This window comes from Melanerpes formicivorus, unplaced genomic scaffold (assembly GCF_026170545.1).
Source record: "Melanerpes formicivorus ecotype bairdi unplaced genomic scaffold, bMelFor1.0.p_v2 SCAF_32, whole genome shotgun sequence".
NCBI lineage: Eukaryota > Metazoa > Chordata > Aves > Piciformes > Picidae > Melanerpes > Melanerpes formicivorus.
In genome coordinates, this window is record NW_027142384.1 from 4,827,009 (window position 1) to 4,847,234 (window position 20,226).

The 20,226-nt window shown below is 42.4% G+C and overlaps 1 protein-coding gene across 4 annotated transcripts in view; it reads left to right on the plus strand.

Moving 5' to 3' along the window:
* Positions 1 to 20,194, plus strand: part of ST3GAL1 (ST3 beta-galactoside alpha-2,3-sialyltransferase 1) — a 77,802-nt gene extending 57,608 nt beyond the window's left edge. For all 4 annotated transcript variants that reach the window (XM_068155491.1, XM_068155490.1, XM_068155493.1 and 1 more), the window contains 5 exons: positions 8,167 to 8,363; positions 11,355 to 11,534; positions 16,184 to 16,229; positions 18,323 to 18,442; positions 19,547 to 20,194. In XM_068155491.1, coding sequence (XP_068011592.1) covers positions 8,167 to 8,363; positions 11,355 to 11,534; positions 16,184 to 16,229; positions 18,323 to 18,442; positions 19,547 to 19,720 — 717 coding nt within the window. In that variant the 3' untranslated portion in view covers positions 19,721 to 20,194. The remainder of the gene's footprint in view (positions 1 to 8,166; positions 8,364 to 11,354; positions 11,535 to 16,183; positions 16,230 to 18,322; positions 18,443 to 19,546) is intronic.
* Positions 20,195 to 20,226: the final 32 nt, after the last annotated feature.

Sequence of the window (20,226 nt, forward strand, 5' to 3'; positions counted from 1 at the left end):
ATTGCATTTACTGCTGAAAAAGATATGCCACTGAAACTCACTGTTTCATAAACAATATCCTCATTTTATGATGAAATCCTCCTTTTGCTACATCTCTCATATTCCCTGTGTTGAAGCCTTTCACTTGTTCATTGGCCATGACACAGATTTCTATTGCATGTGTCTTTTTTTGCATCCCTCAGATGCTTTTCCTCCTAGTCTCCAAATTTCCTATCTGCTTTGCTGCAGCCATGAGAAGGGAAAATGGTAAGCTTAAGTCTAGGGTGAGGTTTCACCAGGGAGCTGAGCTTATCTAGTAACTGATGGTTTTAGGAGGAGGAAGGATACCCCAAATCAAGCTTAGAAGATGAGAGGATGAGTTTGTTTATGGTCAACATAAGTGCTGGTGATGGTTGTGAAGTGGCCCCTGATTGCCTTTTAGCAGAGAAACCTGGAGCACTCAGCATCTCAAGGAGGTGGCAAGGGGAGCACTGCACAATCAATCCTAAACCCTGGCTGTGCTCCTGCATCCCCCAGGCTGAGGAAGAGTCCTGTGAGACATGGCTGGGTGGGCAGAAGGTGTCTGTTGAGGAGGGGCTCTGCCTCCAAAGGTGTGCACCTTACCCCCAGGCAGAGCCACTCTGTATTCTGCACTACTGTACATACTTGTACAGAAACTGAAGAACTAAAATATAGCTCACTTTGGTCAACCTGAAACAGATATTTTTATTTTTTTTGCAGGGAGAGGGTTGTTTCTTTGTCATCTAAATTAAAAACTTCAGGACAGCTAAAGTCGTCTTTTTCTACCCCCACCCCCGCCCATCCCAAATAAAATCTGTCCAGTAATTCTCAGGGCTGTCTAACCTTATTTTTAGTGTTTCCATTCTTTGTTGTTGTTTGGTTTTTTTATATAATTCAGGTCAAGTTCAAAGGGAATACACCACTTCAGAACACAGAATCAAAGCTGTTTTTTCTTAGATGGTAAAAATAAATCTTCCATGATTCATCTACTTTTTTCCACCATGCTTTTTTATCAGCCAGAAATTATCTTCAGCTAGAAGGTGTGAAGTACTTTGGTGTCCCCTAAAGCTGCATTGTGTGTTGGAAATCAGTTGCTTACTGAAAATATGTGGTAGATAGAGAAGGTATCCTGACTCCTCTGATGTGTCCTCAGCTCCTCGTTGCAGCCTGTTTTCTATATATGTATTACTTTGAGGAAGCCTTGAGACAGTCAGTGACATTTCTACAGTAAGTAATTCCCAGGTGCATCCTGACTCCGCTTCCTCTTCACTGCTTGTTTTTAGACTTGTCATCAAAGTGATTCTGAGATTTCAGCCAGTCTTAAAGAAAACATTGCTCATGGCCATTCTTTACTCTTGCTTTGTGACTCAATAATTTGTGACATTTTACTCCATTTGTACTTAAAAGATGAGATGTGAGGAGACCTAAGATTGCTTAAACTTTGTTTCAGGGGAGAAATGACTGCATTTGCTCTCATCAGCTGTCTTCAGACAGCATGGTGGTTTCGTTATGCTGCAACTGAGACCAGGGTGACTGCACTGAAGCTATTTATTGTAAGACTATGACTTTCCCAACACGGGGAGACCTATGTGATGTGCTTGGACTAAACAAAGCAGAGCCTGTGCCAGAGAGCTGTCTGTGTGTCTACCAGGCTCAGTCTGATATCCCTTAACCTATTAACCCTCTTGCTTTATTTGTGAATAGGGATTATTGATCCAAATAGTCCTGTAGCATTAGTATCCTTCCTCTTCTAGGAGAATGAGGACTGGTTTCAGAGCCTAATGACCCATATTTGAGAAGAAGTGGCATTTTGGGACAGAGAATGAGGTGGTTTAACTTGCTTACATCTCTTCACTTGGCTACCAGGATGCTTCATGTTTTATTTGGAAAACGTATGGTTTAAGCTTTACCAGCTTGGTAGGATGTGGCCTTTTAGAAGGAAATACTCCTGGCTGCTGTGAATGAAACTGCATTGTCTGTACTGGACTTGGCGGTATGACCTGCGTGGGTGGGAGGGAGCAGGGAAAAGAAGGTCAGTGCCACTGCCCCTCCCTGCAGCGGCTCATCATGCTTCATGGGACAGTACGGCTTCTGGAGAAGACGCCTGAAAATGTACCTGCCTGTTTCTGTGTTCATGAACACAGGGGGATCTTGTCAGGGCTGTTACTTGCTTTCCATGTCCTTCCTTCCTTCCATCCTTCTTTCCTTCCTTCATTCTTTCTTCCTTTCTTCTGTCTGTCTGTTGGCACCTTATGTAAGGTGATGCATTCCTTTCTGTTTAGATTTTCGTTCCCATCTCCCTAAACTGGTTCATCTGCAAGTTTTTCATTTTTTTTTCCATGACACAAATGCTGTGGACATTTCCACTACATTTAATAACCTGTATATAAGGAAACAGGGCAAGAATTGTCTGCTGTAACACAGCATAGCATTTATTTATGGTTTATTCTCAGGGGTTTTTTGCATTGCTTTTGGTGGTCAGAAAGCATTAAAAATATGTGATCAGAACCTGCTGTTCTAAATCCAAAATAACTCCATTGAGACTGATGGATTAAAGCTGTGATAAGCAAAATCAGGCTCAGAGTTCCTTGGCAATCTTATCTGTAGCACTTTGTTCATAAACTACCATGCCATAACAATTTTTATCTTGAGGCTTCTGATATTTGAAGGTCTTGCTTTCTTCTTTTTGGAAGGATGATCAGGTCTTGGGACCACATGATAGCATATCTAAAAGAAAATGTTAGCTTTTAGTCATTATGTTTGTAGGAAAAAATGTAATATCCGGCTTCAAGATTTGCTGACCAGATGGCAAACAAAAGGGCATCCCCAACACATGTGCTGGGGAAGTCATGGAAGCTGCACTTGTTTTTAAGAAAGCAGCAGAGCTACTTGGCACCTGAGTCATGTGTTCTGAATGCTCTGTAGGAAATTTGTCCAAATACTTTGATCACCAAAAGTCGTCTTTAAAAGTGGCATGCTGTCTGTGATATTTTGAAAGCAATGCAAAGAGCTCAGCATGTTAAAGCATGAGAGCTAACAGCTGCAGGAGGTAGTACTAAATCCAGTCTTGGTCCCAAGTTTTAACCCCAGTGCCTGCTATATGGCCGGTCCTACCTGGTAGTGTACTGTTTGGATGCAAGTATGATGTTTAAACCAGTCTTAGACATACTGGGAGAACCTGACTCTGGGCTACCTCTTACCCCCACTAGCAACCTCCATGTATGTCCATCTGGGCTGCAACTCCAGGGTGTTCTACCATGACAAATGAATCTGAAGGGAGTCCAAGCTCATGGGTCCCTCTCAGCACAGCAAGGTGCTCTGCTGAGCTGCAGCCAGAAATGAGGGTGCACAAAGTTGATAGAGGCAGGGTCTTTGTTCCTTAGAGTAGTGTGGAGATGACTTGTACCAGCCATGGAAGTCAGAAATCATACAATTTGTCATAAGGATATTATTGTGTGTTATTTACATAATATATGCACATTACATTCATATTTGAGAATGCATGTTTTTGACAGACACAAATCATTAAACAAAGCCTGAACAGTTGAAAGCTCCTGTATTCTTCCCTTTAATCTTTTTGATGCATAGTAATTGCAGGACATTAAACATAACAATATTAATGCTGTATTTCACAGACCAAGGAGGCATTTTTAAAATTGATAGTTTCCTTTTAACCTCTTCTCCAGCCTGCAAAATGGAGATTACCTGGATTTGCCCCACCAGGCTGTTGCTAGGATTAATCTTTGTACCATGTCTTATAGCTGGGAAGCACTGCTTGAGTATTAATGCCTCCAAACTACAGCAGTGAGTCAATTAGTAGATGTGCAAGAGGGATTTTCATGGGGCTGTAGTCCCTTTTTATCTTTTAAAAACTGTTTTAAAAAGTAGAAAAGAGAAACAACTCAGTATTGCTGCACCAACTTCCTGTGTGCTTGCAGGGCTGCCCCAGGAGTGCTGCCTGCTGTCAGACCCACCTTGCCTTGCTATACCTTGCCTGAGGATTGTGCCTCAATCCATCCTCCATCTGCATATACACCAATGACTGCAGGTTAAACAGAATATATTCTAATAACCTGCTAATAAGTTATCATGAAGGAGTATTTAATAGACTGCCAAACTTGTTGATGGATGGTGGACTCTCTTCCTTTTGTTTCTCTCCTGACTAGAGCTGAGTCCTTACCACTCTAAAAAAGTAGCTCTGAACGGCCTTGACTCAGTTCACACCCTCTCTTTGCATCCCTTTAGCTGAGTTTTGGGTATTGCTTCTTGGCAAACCCTGGCAATGTGGTGGTACTGGAGAGCCCAGGGAAGCCTGATGAGTTTATAAAAGCAGCAAAGTCCATTAATGGAGATGTGCATACAGTGATGAGAGAAGGAGCAAAAAGCTCTTCCTTGGAAAGCCATTCATGAATAAAGCAAGCAGTGCATGAACTTTGAGGGTTCTTTTTTCTTTGTTGGGTTTTTTGTTTGTTTGCTTCTTTGGCTTATTTTGTAGGTTTTGGGTTTTGGTTTTGTTTGTTGTTTTTTTTTTGTGTGTGAGGGGTTGGATGTTGTTTGGTTTGTGTCTTCATTTTAAGGAGTGAAGAAAACACACCATACCGGATTGGAAAGAATTAGAAGTTTAAATGGAAGTACTATTCATAACGACATACAACACTACAAAAGCAAATAAAATATACAAATCTATAGTTCACCTCAGCTGTAGTTCTCCGAAAACCTCCTTATGCCAAAGCTTTCCACAAACCTTCCTCCAAACCAGGTCAAAACCCCCAGGCCTCCAATGCCCCTCTTTCCCCACATGCCATGCCTCTCTGTCCCGCCCCCCTCCCCCCACCACATCTGAGCAATGCAGCTAAAATTTAGCTTGCCAGCTCCAGGCCCTGCTCCCCCACATGGAAAAGATAAGGGAGGTCGCTGGGAAGGGAGAGAGTGAGGGAGAAGAAGGGAGTTGGACAGCCTGTGCTGTTCCCTTGCAAAGGAGACATGCAGGCATTCTGGGAATAGAATAATGTAATTTCCTGTGCCCACCCACTGGGCTGGACTGCTCAGCTCCTTGTACCCTCTGGTACTCTGGTGGAATCATCTCTATGGTTAAGACATAGCCCCCAACCTATAATATTCTGGTGGGTTTTTTGTTTTGTTTTGGTTTTGTTTTGTTTTCTCTTTTTCCTTTTTGAAATAAGAGGATACAAAACCAGCTAGTAAACTTCTGTATGTGAAGTGGGGAGTTTCTAAGGCTGGGAGGACAGGGTAGTTTGTCTTCTCTGTGAAGGTGATTAGGAAACTTCTCAGTCTGGACTCTCAGTTACATTTTTTTTAAGAACCTAAGGTGAAGAATTGACTCAAGTGCCAAACATGTTTTATGGAGGGGAGCTGGAATGTGAAGCTATCTAGTGATATTTCATATGTAGACACAAGGTGAGTTAAGATGATTTTTTGGACTTGGGCACAAGGTTAAATTGCGTGATAAGACATGGCTGTTCTTGCACAGACTTCTGAGAAAAGCAGCCACATCACTCAGGACACAGGGGTCAGGTTTTTCACCCTGTGCTTTTGCTGATTCGTGTGAAAGTATGTAAATGGGACATGGAAAAAAAAAACCCAAACAACACAAAACCAACAAAAAGAACCCCAAAACCAAATTTGGTGTGGGAAAGTCAACGATTAACTGGCTTGTAAATGTAATGCTATAAAAATGGTCTTTAAGAAGTCAAGTAAATATTGTGCAAGAAGGAACTTTCTGTACATTAAGTCTGGACTTGTAAAAATTGTATCTGCCTTGGAGTTAACTAGATTCATTGTCTGCTCTGTTTTCTGAAATGTCAAAGACTGGCCAGTGCTGATTGAAGATTAGGACTGAAAAGGGTAGTCCAATCAGATAATCACTGAGGAAATTAAAACAGATCACTTTTAATGAGTTAAGAGCGGATGTCTTATTGTATGGTTGTTCAGCACACAGTGCAGTAAGGTCATCATCCTATTTGAGGTCATTGAGGGAGTCTCTAACATAAGCAATTCTCTGCTGTGGAAGTTGTGTACAGCCAAGGGATCACAGGATGATGGTGTTCTGCTTTCAGGGTGGTGCTGACACCCACATTTTAACTTGCAATACAATTATTCAGGACCAGGAGCAGGTAAAATAAAGAAAGAGCAGATCCCTGTCTGTGTAAATGCAAGTGCCTGTCCATGATACTTCATACCATTGTAATGCATCAAATGGAAGTCAGTACCCCATGTCCTTTCCTTTCCTCATGCAGCCTTGGACACGATTTGCCTTCTGGGCTGCATGTGTCCACTGCCACAGAATAATAGCATTCTGCCTGAAAAGAAAATTTAAATTAAAAAAGGGGGTTCAGGTACTTAGAATTTTCTGAAAATTACTTTTCTCATCTGAATTTTCTCAAGCAAAAATCAGTTCAAGGTTTTGGTGGATTTTTTTTCTTCATAACTATGGCTTGAAGATTTTCCTTTTCATTTCTTAAGGACAGTTAAAAGTCATTCAGTTTTACAGAGAGAGTATACATGGGTGTATGCACATAGGCGTTCAGATAACTCAAGAGAAGTTCCTTTTTTGAGAAAAAAAAATGTTTCATTTTCTGTACATTATATACCTGACACTACGCTTTAACACATCTGTGAAGTATTCATTTACTCTGACAGCTGCAGGCTTTCTCACACTGTTTTTCATATATTCAGAGTAAAACCAGCCTAGATTGGATTCATAACGAATGCACAAGTGTTTAGATATGTGAACATGTGTTTGTAGTATCACACACAAATTTAAAAGAAGTTGGCTTATTTTACTTAAGTGATTGAGCTATCCACCGAGTAGTGACATACATGGTGATAATAAGTGTGCTTGTCTAGGCATCCTAATTACCTTGCATCCTAATCACCTTGTGCGGTCCACATGAGTATATAGACTAGCAAGGATTAGCAGAAAGATTAAGTCTATGTATACAACATTTCTTTGTCTTCTTTGTTTGAAGTTCTTGGCCCCAATGTCTTGTAGCTTTGAATTCCACAGACCTGTTGTTCAGTGCAAATAAGATTGCTTCATGCAATTCTGCAAAGAGACAGCATGAAATGTAAACAAAAATCACAATGATATGTCTGTGTTTGTGTGAGACAGAGAGAGATAGCAGAACAAACTACCGGTTCCTGGTGCAGTCAAGGGAAACACATCCAAACCTAAAGCCAAATCACTGCAGGCCAGGCTATTGCTAGGAGCTGTGGGAAAAGGTGTTTTCCCTCTCTCTCCTCCTGCCCCTTCTTGCCCTGAGCTGGCAGAGCAAGGACAGAGCCTCTTGGCAGATTTTGTGTTAGGAGCTGTTCTCCCTTTGTGAGCGAGCAGCACCATGAGGGTGGACAATTCTGTTTGTGAATCTGCCAGCACTCCCAACTGCTTTAGTTGCCCTAGAAAACAGAGCCCCAGAAAGGGAGTGTCTGATCATCACCTGCCTGTACCTTCCCAGTCCAGGCATTGTTTCCACCATGCACCACAGAGCTGCTACAAAAGAGTTCCCCTCCATAGCAACAGTCACAGTGACCAAGGTCTGGGTGGTTTTCCTCATCCTGGAAATTTGTTTAGATGATTTTACATCCAGAGTTACCCTCAGAGCTAACTCTGCCGTAGTTTCCTATTGCACCAGCCACTGGTTCCTCCATAATACAGAAGAGCAGCAGTATGATGAGTGGCATATGCCCAAATTTGTGAAAGGGTGTTAGCCACTTCTGTGATCTGCTAGGTTCCCTGAGACTACCCTGACTACCCTGCCCTTTCTAGGAGGATTAAAACAGTCTTACACATATCCTAACAGAAGATATCTGGCCCGAGGTGGAATTAGGCTTAGAGACTTCAGAGCATTTATTTGTTGCCTCAGGGAGAACACATGATCTGTTCCACCATGGCTAGACAGAGACTGAGGAATCTGGGAGTCTGAGGATAAGGAGGGTAAAAGGGAAACCAAGTTTTAAAAAATTAACAGGAAAGGATTTTTCACTTTCTTTTTTTTTTTTTTTTGTATATCTGTTTCCAACCCAAAGCCTTTTAACACATACTGATGGAGATGGAATAATGACCTTTGCAAAGACATTTGGGGCTATATCTTGCTCACAGGAAAGCTAGCTTTATTGGTAACCTGGAGTGAATTTTCTCCCCACCAGAAACTGCAAGGAGAGAAAACTCCGAAGAACATTAATGCTACTCTCAAGGAATTGTTTGGGATTATTCCTGGGGATGGAGATCCACTGCAGGAGAGAAGCACTTACACATGCAGAAGATGTGCTGTCGTGGGCAACTCTGGGAACCTTCGGCAGTCTCAGTACGGCAAAGATATTGACTCCCATGACTTTGTGCTCAGGTGAGTAAGCACCATCTCAGATCCAGATGTCTCTGTTGTTCAACAACAAAGATTCAGTGGTATTTTGGAGGACAAGTGAGCAAGCTAAAACATACAAGCTATCTAGTGAAATCTTAGGCATACATCAAATCTAATAAGTTCCAGGGGTGTAAATTATGTGGGGGGATATGACCTCACATTTTAGCTTGCAACAAAAACATGAATAGGTGTTGATACTGTAGCTTGTTCTGCACTATCGTAATTGCTTTGTTAAAAAATATAGCTAAAAACCTCTGCAGTTTTGAGTAAAAGTTATTTCTGCAGATAGTACTCAAAAGTGATCTTTTATGCACTTAATTGACTGTATCTGATTTGACTTTCTTGCACTGGTTCGTTCTTAAGCAATGGTGGAGTGAGAAAGCCAAAGTCACTATGCAATGGACAGGAGACAACTGGTTGGCTGCAGCAACTTTGTAAAGGGTTGCACCACCTCTTCCTTTCAAGGCAGTGAAGGTTGGCTATTTTGTCCCTCTGAAACGCAAGCAGGAACTAGGTAAGCAGAGCTAATCAGCCAGAGGGCAGCCAAGATATCTGGGCTGACTAAGTTCGTCTCCAATGCTTTGTCCAGCTTTCACACCACAGCGGCCAGCACAATTTGGGGAGCAATGAAGGGCATGCCCGAGGGCTTGGAAGGGAGGGATTGCTATAGAAAGGAGCACGTGTGGGATTATAGACTTAGAAATAACATAACTTTCTGTGAGAAGCTGTGCACTGAAGTCAAGAGTGAATCATCAGAAGATAAACAGTATTTGAACTGTTAAGACACCTTAAGCCACTTGGCTTCAAATATGACTTGGACACACTAGAGTCTTCAGATGTCCTGTAAATGTTCATGATAAATCATTTCAGGAGTTGCTTCCTTCAGTTGTGTGCCTTGCCCTCTGTCAAAAGTACCTTCCCAAAGGCAGGGGCAGCCAATCTAATCTTCAGATCCACAAAGGGAAATGCAGAGCCCTCTACGTCAGTCCTGCAGGTTGCAAATGTGAGGCAGCTGAGGTGTATATATGCTTAACACCACATCCCTTGCTATGGAGACAGCTCCATTCCTGCGTAGATTTTCTTATCTCGCCTGGCCTGTATTTCCTGATTCATACAAAAAAAACCCAAAACAAAACCAAACAAAGGCTTGGCTAGATTTAAAAGCTGGTTTTTTTGAGTGGTAACTGAAGAGCAATGCACTCAGATGTATGTTTCTGCTCTGAGGCCTTGCCCTTCCCACAGTCATGGACCCCTGGCCAGTCAGAAACATGCACATGCTCTGGCAATAGACAAGCACAGGGAAGAGCCAAGAAGTCTGAGAATCACAGAATCATGGAATTCCTTCTAAACACCATGTTCCAGCCCAATTTATTTGTTTAATTACCTAATTTCATGACGAAAGGAAATTCCTGCTAAGTCCTTCCAGCTGAGACTAGGTATGTACACTGTTTTCTGCTATGTTACCCAGGCAGTTCCACCATGGATAGTGGGGAAAGCAAGGTAACTAAGGTGTAACCCTTGATTTTGTCCTGACATAAAGAAAACCTTGCATTTTTTTACCTTAGACTGACTTATCTCAAGATAAGACACAGTGAGTTTCATGCTTTACTAGTATTTTGACACTGTATGACGTGGGTCGCTGGCAGGGAAGAGGCTAACTCAGTTACAAGTTCACACAGGTTGACAGGCTGTTCTACCTATGCTAAGAACTCCCTCTGAGGGAGTTAGAAGGTACTTAACTAATTCACTTGGGGGTGCATTTCAATAACACAGCCTGGCATAGTCTTGAAAGACAAATTTTGTCTCCCCTGTTATCAGTGAGCAGAGCATCATATTGTTTGGCTATGTATGATGCTCCTCATCACTTTGTCAGCTACATCCTTCCTTGTCCTCCCTACACTTCTGACAGGAGCTGAGCCAATGTGTTTGCAGAAGACTCTGCTGGGTTGTAGAGAAACCCCATTATTCTCAGAACCAGCTTGAGGCTTTCTCCATGGTGTTGTACAGCACCATGGATTCATGCAAGGTCAGTCAGAACTACTTTGGGAATCTCTAATCTGCATTATGCTTCACAACAGAAATATGCAGAACTCTACCAGTGGGGAGCTAATGCCTCAGGGAAAGAATTGCTCATGTGTCCCTAAATTTGTCTTTGGAAATGAATATAAGTGTAGAGGCATTTCTGCAGCCCTGACTTCTGAAACTCTCACTCTATTGTCTGATACACCCAACATAAGGTAGTCTTGTTTGGCCAGCATGTTTTGACTGGGCCCTGGAGGGCTCTGGGGAGATCTTCTGCACCGATCCCAGGGTTAACTAAAGCACACCATGTGCATGCAGAGTGAATGTAAATAAATGTACTGGTACTGGAGAACATACTAGAAAGTAAGGTTTGAGAAAGTGAAGTGTCAGCAGCAGATCCTGAATTTGTCATTGTGACTTTGGAGTCTTTCTATGGGAGGTCCATATGAAATACTCATGTCTTCGCATCTCACTTAACATGGTTTGTTACCTCGACCCTAGACATAGAAATACACCTGTACAGATGGAGGGGAATGAAACTGCAAGAAGTCAAACTTGAGCACCTACAGGATAATGTTTCTCTCACTAACTGTAGGCTGCAGCTTTAAGATGAAGGATGTCTTCACATGGACTCACAGCCCCCCACTGACCATAGAGGGAACACAGAGATGTACTCAGAGATACACCTGCTTGATTGATACTCCCATTCAGTCCAAGGAGTCCTGAGCTTTCATTTACTGTTAATTTATCCACGTGAGCTATGGTCTTTTCAGCCTGCATGAGGACCCTGTCAAGGCTGCCTGAAGAGTCTGCATACAGCACTCTCCTTAGCCATAGGAGGATTTTCCTACCACTTCATGCAGAGGATTTGGGGAAGATTCACATGTGTTTGTACCTGCCTAATTCCTCTCCTGCATCTTCATTCTCTCACTTCTTACTTTTGGGCTGCAGGATGAACCGTGCCCCCACTGCTGGCTACGAATCAGATGTTGGGAGCAAGACCACTCACCACTTTGTTTACCCTGAGAGCTACAAAGAGCTGGCAGAAAATGTGAGCATGATCCTGATCCCCTTCAAAACCCTGGACCTGCGCTGGGTTGTCACTGCCCTCACCACAGGCACCATCAACTTGTGAGTAAGGGCAGGCCGAAGGGGCGGGAGCTTTTGCACCTCATGTTGCTGTAGGAGATAAAAGCCTGGGCAGATTCCTGCTGTTGATAAATCTTAAAGGGGTTTTACAGACCCTTTCAGGTCAGAGTTCAGTCCTGAACACTTGCTTCCTAGTAAAAGCTTAATGTTGCTGTTCAGTCTTTGAGGCAAATATCCAGATCCAGTTCTTCACAGCCCCACACAGTGGTCTTAGAGAAACAAAAAGGGGAATTTTTGCTGCTGGAGACGGCCAGTTTGAGCAGCAGGGTTTCAGTACCTTATTTTGTGCTTCTGCATGTCCTTCCTCCTCTCTGATCCTCTGAGAGTAGAGTTAGTACAGCCAGCATAACTGTAACAGGACATACCCACCAGAAAGCCATTCACAGAATCAGGTGTTTGATGGGGTATTCATTTAGTGGTAGTCCTTGACAATATGAATATCCCACCTGTGACACTTGGGTGGCCAAGTGGTCTTCAAACATATGATCCCACTTTCAGAAGAGGATAAGGAGGCAGAGAGAGGCATGTGCAAGTTGCTTATGCAAGCCAACAAAAGCAGAGTTAGGCAGCAGCACTCAAGTCTCCCATCTACAGCATCCTTCCTGAACATGTTGATCAGGAGTTCAGTCTGTCTTTCCTGGTGGAACATGATAGAAAGCCATGCAGAGGAGTCACTGTCTTTTTGTGTGTCTCCTGTGCATTAGCCTTAAATTCACACGTTTTATCTGGCAATAATGCGCTACACTATTTATTCTCCAGTTCTACTCTGTGAGTGCTTTCAGAAGTGAATGTTGTCCTGCTTAATACATTTATGGCAGCACTAGAATTAGAAATGTGAGAAAAATACTTTTCTGCTGGATGCTTGCTAGCAGATTCTCTCCATTCCTGTAAGATGGCTTTTCCTAATCCAGAGAATGAGAATACATGACATTTGTCCTGTGTGTGAGGTTATCTGCTGGATGTAAACCCACAGCCTTGTGGGATTGCTCTTGGCACCCTGCTACAGACAGCAAGATCAGATCAGATTACTTTATTCCAGAGAGCAGTATTTCAAGACTTTTCAACTTTTTCCCCAGTTTCAGAGTCTCAGAAGATTTAAAATTTGGAAATGACCCTGTTGACTGAGCCTGAGACACTTCACATTTTTTAGCAAAGCTTTTTGATGGGACAACAAATGGGAATTTATCTCTTCTTTTTCTTCCCTCTCTTTGCAAATGCATTTTAGATATTATATTTTTTTTACTCCATACTAACATTCTCTTAAATTGTAACAAATGTGGCTCAATTTCTTTCTCCCTTTTTGTCACCAGCACTAAGTACATACGGCCACAACTTCTCTCGAAAAAATCCATCTTCAGGACACATTCCTAACTTGGAAAAATCAGCCCACTTAGAACACTGGCAAAAAATATCGCCTTTTTTTTTTTTTGCAAGGCTTACTGTAGCAGGGATTTTTTTTTATTTTAAAAGCTATATCAATAAAAAAGATTGAGAACATTAAGCATGTTCTCAAATCCTATCAGAGGCAATGGAAAACTCCCAGCTGCCTTTGGTGGCCTTTGAACTAAGCCCCTTGCTGAATCTTTGTCACATCCATGCCCATGATAGTAAGAGGAATCCACAGAGGGCCAGTTGCTACCACCATGACCCATACACATTTCCATCACTGTCACTGCTCTGTGCCCAGACTGCAGAGCTGTTAACTATTTTTTATGGAACAAGTGGCAGCAAGAGGATTGCAGTGGTAAAGCTGAGCGAGCCCCCAGCCTATCAGGAAGATCTAACTGGTGGACTACAAGTCAGTCACAGCACATGAAAGGAGAAACATCTTTGCTTAACAGCTTACAGGATATATTACATATTTATAATTAGATTGTATACATGGGCTTGGTAAGCATCTGGTATAAATGGGTATGGGAGTATTTAACAGCATGGAATAAATACCAGCATTTTAAGATTTTTGCCATACTCAGAACAGGGAAATTTCATAATTACCACACTGGTATATGCTGGAATAATAAAACCAGAAAATCACAAGCACACAGATCGCTATGATATATGTCACGTAATTGTAGGGCAGCAGAGTAAAGCTATAGGCACACATTGAACACACAATGTCAGATGCAATGTATAAGGACATTGTTGACTGTACATTTGTAAAGGGGAGAAGGCATGAAATAAAAATAAAATCCCTTTGGTGTTCTAGAAGAGCAGAAATATTCACCTATTCACCTCCTTATCCCGACCTGTGTGGTCATCATTCCTTGTGCACAGGCTGCCTCCTGTCAGCTGAGGTTAACAAGAAGCTAAGTGCACTCACAGTTAAAAACATAAGCATGCAGTATTGGTTAGACTTTTACACAGTGTTTAAATTTCTGTATCCCATTCATATGGAATAACAGTTTTCTAAGACTCAGAACCTGTGAATTAATCATATTCTCCTCCCAAGCAATTTTTACAAACGCCAAACTGCAGATGGCCTTAATATTAGATTGAATTGATAGCTGAAGGAGTCTCTCAGCCATGTCTTGTTTGACTGATGGGTCTCTTGTTTCAAAGTGGCTCTCTAAGACTCAGTACTATCCCAGACAAGACCAAGAAAACCCTTCTGGGACAGAAAACATTCAGGCCATCATCAGTTACATATTTAGCCTAGTTATTTTAGCTTGCCTTCTCAAGTATTCTAGGAAACTGCACAGTGGAAAAAGTTCCAGGTATTTCCACTTGGTTTGGCAAGGAGCAATTTTTGTATTCCATAAAATGTTTCACACCTTTTGCTTGGGTCAAGTGTACAGTTAATGTTCTGTACTACATGGCCAGTAAATGATGACAGATCTCAGTAGAGCCCTATAACGTGCCTCATACACTACCCCTAGCCACCTTCAACACAGGCTTCATTCTTTGCCCTGCTCCTGTGTGGTACTTACTGGGTCACTAACTCCCTGGCTTCTATGTGTCCAAGGTTTCATGTGATCATAAAGGCACTGGTCTCCATTTGGTCTTAATCAGCACAACAATACTTTCCATGCAGTTGTATGAAATTCAGTACACAAGCAACAGCAGGACTTGGACATTTCTTCTGAAATAAATGATTAAATGTTAGCCATGATTAAAATGGCTAACACATTATCTGCCAAGAGCTACATGCTTGGATCAGAGCTGTCTGCAAATACTATTTTGGAACATTGCATGCTGTTATCTTTTGTCTTCTACTATACCTACCTAGCTAGATGTCCATGAAATATGCCCCCCTTGTTTTCTCCAGATCACTTATTTAGAAAAAATCGTCCCTCACTGCTACTGACCTTGCTAATCAAGGCAGAAGTGGGAAGCAGATGCAAGTGCAGATTTGCTGAGAGTAGGCTGAGGCATGGACGAGTGTCCCTTTCACCATTAATACCTCATATCACATCTTGGGAAGTCTGGAACCCACCCATCACCTTTCCTACTGTGTACAGCCCAAAGCAGGGGATCACAGGTCAAAGATGCTTAGAAGTACCTAAGGGAGATGAGGACATTGCCAGCTAACCACTGGTTTAGGAAGACTTAGAGTGGTTTGAGATGACTTAGACTAATGTTTCAAAATGCTGATGAACCATGGTTCAAAGGGAAATAAAACCTTGACGACAGAAACCTTGCTGTTACCAAAAGTTGAACAAAAAGATTTCTACTGAACTAATGGAAGACTTTGATTCACTGCAACCCATCTAGAAAGTATGCAGAGTGTATTTTGGGATATATTTCAATTACAAGGGCAGTTCACCAGAATTTTTTCACTTGAAACAAACTTAGAGAGGTGTTTTGGGGTGATTTTGGTTTGGTTTGTTTTTTGTTGTTTTATTTTAATAGCATTCCTGATGAGCTGTGCAATGCCATCAGGAACTGTGCATGAAATGGGAAGAAAAGAGATTTTTGTTTTCAAGACATAACTTGTGATTTTGATCCAGTCATGCGGTATGACTTGGAAGTTTCATGCTGGAAACCTTCATCATCCCCCTGGGGAAGAGGGGAATAGCTTGCTGGTGAAGGGCTGTGCACTGGGAATGATGGAGTTGCCTGTAACCACAGAAAGTATGAACTCTACTACCACCTACTCTGAAAATCAAGCAGTAGCTACAAGTATTAGAGGGGAAAAGTCTCCCCCTGGTGGAAATAGGTTTTTCTGCCATGGAATTGAATGGAAATCCCTTCCCATCAGCAAAGTGCAGAGACCACAACAGTCATGATCCAAGAATTAAAAGTCATGGGCTCCATGTAATATTGACTCTACAGTATGTTGTCAACTGCATCTTTGATGCCCTACTGTTAATAATTCCCTTGAAAATTTAAAAATGCGGTGGCTTCCTATGAACTTCTGTCAGAGCTCAGTGCTTTTCATCCTGTGTTACTTAATTACAGCTTCATTTTACAACTTCTTGAATTTGTTACTTTCAAATAATTTGAATTTATTACTGTGCATAAAGAACATTCTTGCTTACTTTCTTTGTAAATACATGAAAATATGAATATGGTGGGGTTTTATTAATCTTGGTGTTTGGGGTTTGGTTTGGTTGTTTGGGTTGGTTGTTTTGTTTTGTTGTTTTGGGATTTGTGGGGGTGGTTTATTATTTTTTTATTTTTTCTTTTAACAGCACATATGTTCCAGTTCCACGAAAAATCAAAGTCAAAAAAGAGAAGGTGAGTTTGTGAATTTGTTGTAGCCAGGTGGGGGTTGGTCTCCTCTCCCAGGCAACCAGCACCAGAACAAGAGGACACAGTCTCAAGCTGCACCAGAGGAGGTTTCGCTGGATGTTAGGAAGAAGTTCTTCATAGAAAGTGTCATTGACCATTGGAATGGGCTGCCTGGGTTGGTGGTGGAGTCACCATCACTGGAAGTGTTTAGGAAGAGACTGGATGGGGTGCTTGGTGCCATGGTTTAGTTGATTAGATAGTGTTGGATGATAGGTTGGACTTGATGATCTCAAAGGTCTTTTCCAGCCTGGTCTGGTCTATTCTATTCTATTCTATTCTATTCTATTCTATTCTACTCCACTTGTAGGTCTTTTGCCTCTTTGGGAGATGGCAAGAATCCAAGGAACCCCTTTATATTCATAAAACTGCAACCAAAATACGCGTACCACAAGGCTCAGCTAAGATAAAGGTTTAGCTCCTGTGTGCCATTCCTGTCACAGATTAATCACTAAATAGTCTGGAAGGAAACTGATCTTGTGACTATGCCATTTCATCACCATTCTTCTGAAGGTTGCATTGCTTCCTCTGGTACTGCTCAGGGAGGTGTGAGATACACTGTTGACTAATGGAGCTTACTGCCCACAGGAGTTGCTCTGCTGCTGAAAGTAGGATTTCTCATGGGCCATGATGGTCATTCCTGTGTTGAACCTTAAAGCCACCATGCAAAGACTTCTGTTGTAGCTGCAGGGATTGAGAACATAACCAAGGCAGGCAATGTAGGGAGAAGGAAAATCTTTCCTCTTCCATAGATCTTCCAGTAAAATAAAAGTCTAATTCTCTCACCTTTTGGAGAGCCTGATTTTCAGAGGAGCTCAGGCTCCCAGCATCTGAGGAGCTGGTAAAGTATGACATTAGCCCCAGATTAAAGTATTCAGGAGGCCCGGTTTTATTAAAAGCTTCAGATGAGACCTTTAACCAGTATCGGTTTATATCCATGGACCTTTAGGCTATATTAAATGATCACTTAGCTCATCCCTACCTGTTGTGAGGAAGAAAATAACTTCTGCAAACCCCTTGTGAGATGCAGTATGGCAGGCTGTTAAACTCACGTCACAGCTGAGTAGGAGCAGCCCAGGATACAGCTGGTGATACACAGCAGCTTCCTGGGGAGCAGGGAGACGAGAAGCTTGCATTCCTTCCCACACCATGCAAGGCAAAGCACCTTGTGAGAAGTGATTACACCCAGATACAGTATCAGCAATTAACCTCTGACTTTCTTTAAAAGGAAAGGCCCTGCAGCTAACCAGATAGCACTGAAATGCTGTCACTCTAATTACAAACGCAGCATGGAGGAATAAACCTCTCTTTGCTTGATTCAGTGAAGAAGTTGAAACTAGGGGTTTATTGTGCACTCAGGTCTGATCCTGTGAGATGGTCTCATATTTTCCCCAGGAGATAAACATGAGCAAGTTATGTCTTAGAAAAGAAAAATTGCATGCTTGAAAGATGGGAGGCATGCAGCTAGTGCAACCTGATAGGCTTCCTGATACTTCACACCTGACCCCTGCCTTCCTTAGATCTGTACCTAGAGAGATACCAAGATAGGGTTGGAATATTGTGCAGAAGATGCAGTTGCTTCTACATTCCCACCCAAATTACACTTGGACTCAATGTTCATTAGGGTCTTTTCCAACCTAAAAGATTCTTTGATCCTGTGAAATCTGTCAGGGCGTCTTATCTTCACTCCCCAGAGCCCGTCTGCATTAGGATGAGATGCTGCAGGGAGAGGTGGATGCCCAATTCTCTTCTCACCTGTGCCATTTCATACCCATTGATTTGAGTAGGAATCACCAAAGATTTACATTAGTGTAAGGAGGTGGGGTATCAACACCAAGGAAGCAATATCCATGTGTAATTGCACATGAGGAATATTCCTGAATGCCCTCAACTATGGGATTGTATTTTTCTCTATCAACTGCCCCCAAGGAATAACTATTACTGCTTTCTCCCCTACCCTGGTTGGGTAGGGTTGACATGCTACCATTGTTTTCTTTCCAATAATGTTTTACTAATGAATCTTTCTCTCCCATCTTTCCTAGATACTGGTTTATAATCCAGCTTTTATGAAATATGTCTATGAAAACTGGCTCCAGAATCATGGGAGATACCCCTCCACAGGCCTTCTGTCTTTGATGTTTGCACTCCACGTATGTGATGAGGTAAAACCTAGCTGTGTTTGGATATATGGATAAAACATTAGAATGTTTCACACTGAAATGCCAGGAACATGCCCTGGCCATTCACTCATCCTTTATTTCCCCCTCTCCATCTTCGCTGCTCCTAGGTGACTTAGCTAGTTAGTGTTAAGGCCAGGTCAGGTCAGCTCTACAAAATTCTGAAAGCATGGGATTGTTGGCATGGGGGAGAAATCTCACTATGGTACATCCCTGGCTTGGACATAGATCTTCTGATGAAAGACAGCTTATGTCACCTAGGCCTATGTTTGGAGAGGTGATGGAAATACTATGATGCTGTCAGAAACTGTACCTTAGTTAAGGCAGATAGGGTGGGTGGTTTGGTGGAGTCTGCTTTTGGGTAAGCAGGCAACCAGCAAAGCTATGATGTTACCAAAACCAACTTAAAATCGGCTCATATCTGAGTGGGTCCAGGTGTGGGTGGGTTAGGGCACTTGGGTTTTTGTGGCCTATGACCCATTCAAACCAGCCATATTAAATAAACTGATATTTGGATTTTAACTACTGGAGGAGACAGACATAGCCATCTTAGTGAGCCCTTGGTAGAGGAAAGGTTGTAGGCATACATGCCCACGAGGACCATAACATTCACCTGCCTCTGGAGCAGCTACAAATGTCTCATAATCAATCATATAAGTAGGAGCTGACATTGGCCATCATTTGGAAGGCTAGGAGCAAACCCAAAATGTTTCCACCCTTTACGGTTTTAATCACCTGAAGAGGAGATGTCCCATTCAAAGCCACTGACCCCCTGAGGTCAAAGGTCATGCTTAGGATACAGGAATGTGTTTTCATATTGCTGAAGAGAATTCCTGGATAAAAATTCCCTTTTCTGTCCTAGAAAAATGGTCTCAGAGGTGGTCTCAGCATGTGTTAGAATGTAATGTCTCCTGAGGAAGCCTTGGGTTTCTATGGTTGCATCAACTTGTGCAGCAGAATAGCTTCTCATACCATTGAGGTCCTCGGGCTGCCTGTAGATAAACCGAGAATCAAGAATGTTCCTTCAGCATTTCAGACGAAGGCAAATTGCTTTCCAGGCTATAACATGAGTTCTCTCTTGCTTCTTAGGTCAACGTGTATGGTTTTGGAGCAGACAGCAAAGGACACTGGCATCATTATTGGGAAAACAATGCTTCAGCTGGAGCTTTCCGTAAGACAGGTGTCCATGATGGGGACTTTGAGTTCAATATAACTTTGACTCTTGCCTCCATTGAAAAAATAAATTTTTTCAAGGGCAGATGACCCTGGCCACAGGGAGAAATGGGGGCTGCAGTTTCCATCATGCAGCGGAACAAAGCTCAGCGACAAGGGTTTGGGCACCAGCCAGGTTTCAGTGCATTAATCTGTGGTGGAATCGGAGCGTCTCACTGCTGCAATGCTCACCACAGAGAGCTCAGCCAAGGACCAGCTTCCACGCTGCACCTGATTTCCTGTCTATAGATAGCTGGGAACTACCAATCAGTTGTTGGAATAAATGAATCTCTGCTTAGGCTCTACAGCTTGATCCTTGAATTACTCATGAAAAATCTGCCTGTCGCAAGTAGGGGAAAACTGGGCACAGTAACTGCTGTTTGTGTGTCCGTTCTTTCCTTGAGAAGGGCAAGAGATCACTGAAGAAGAGCAAAAAAATCACTTCTGGCACATGAGACCCACTAGGGCAGCTGTGAACATCATAGTAAGGATTACCTCAAAGAAATGAATTCAGTTCTGCTGTTGATCTTCTTTTTGAACTCTCTTCTGTTTCCTCT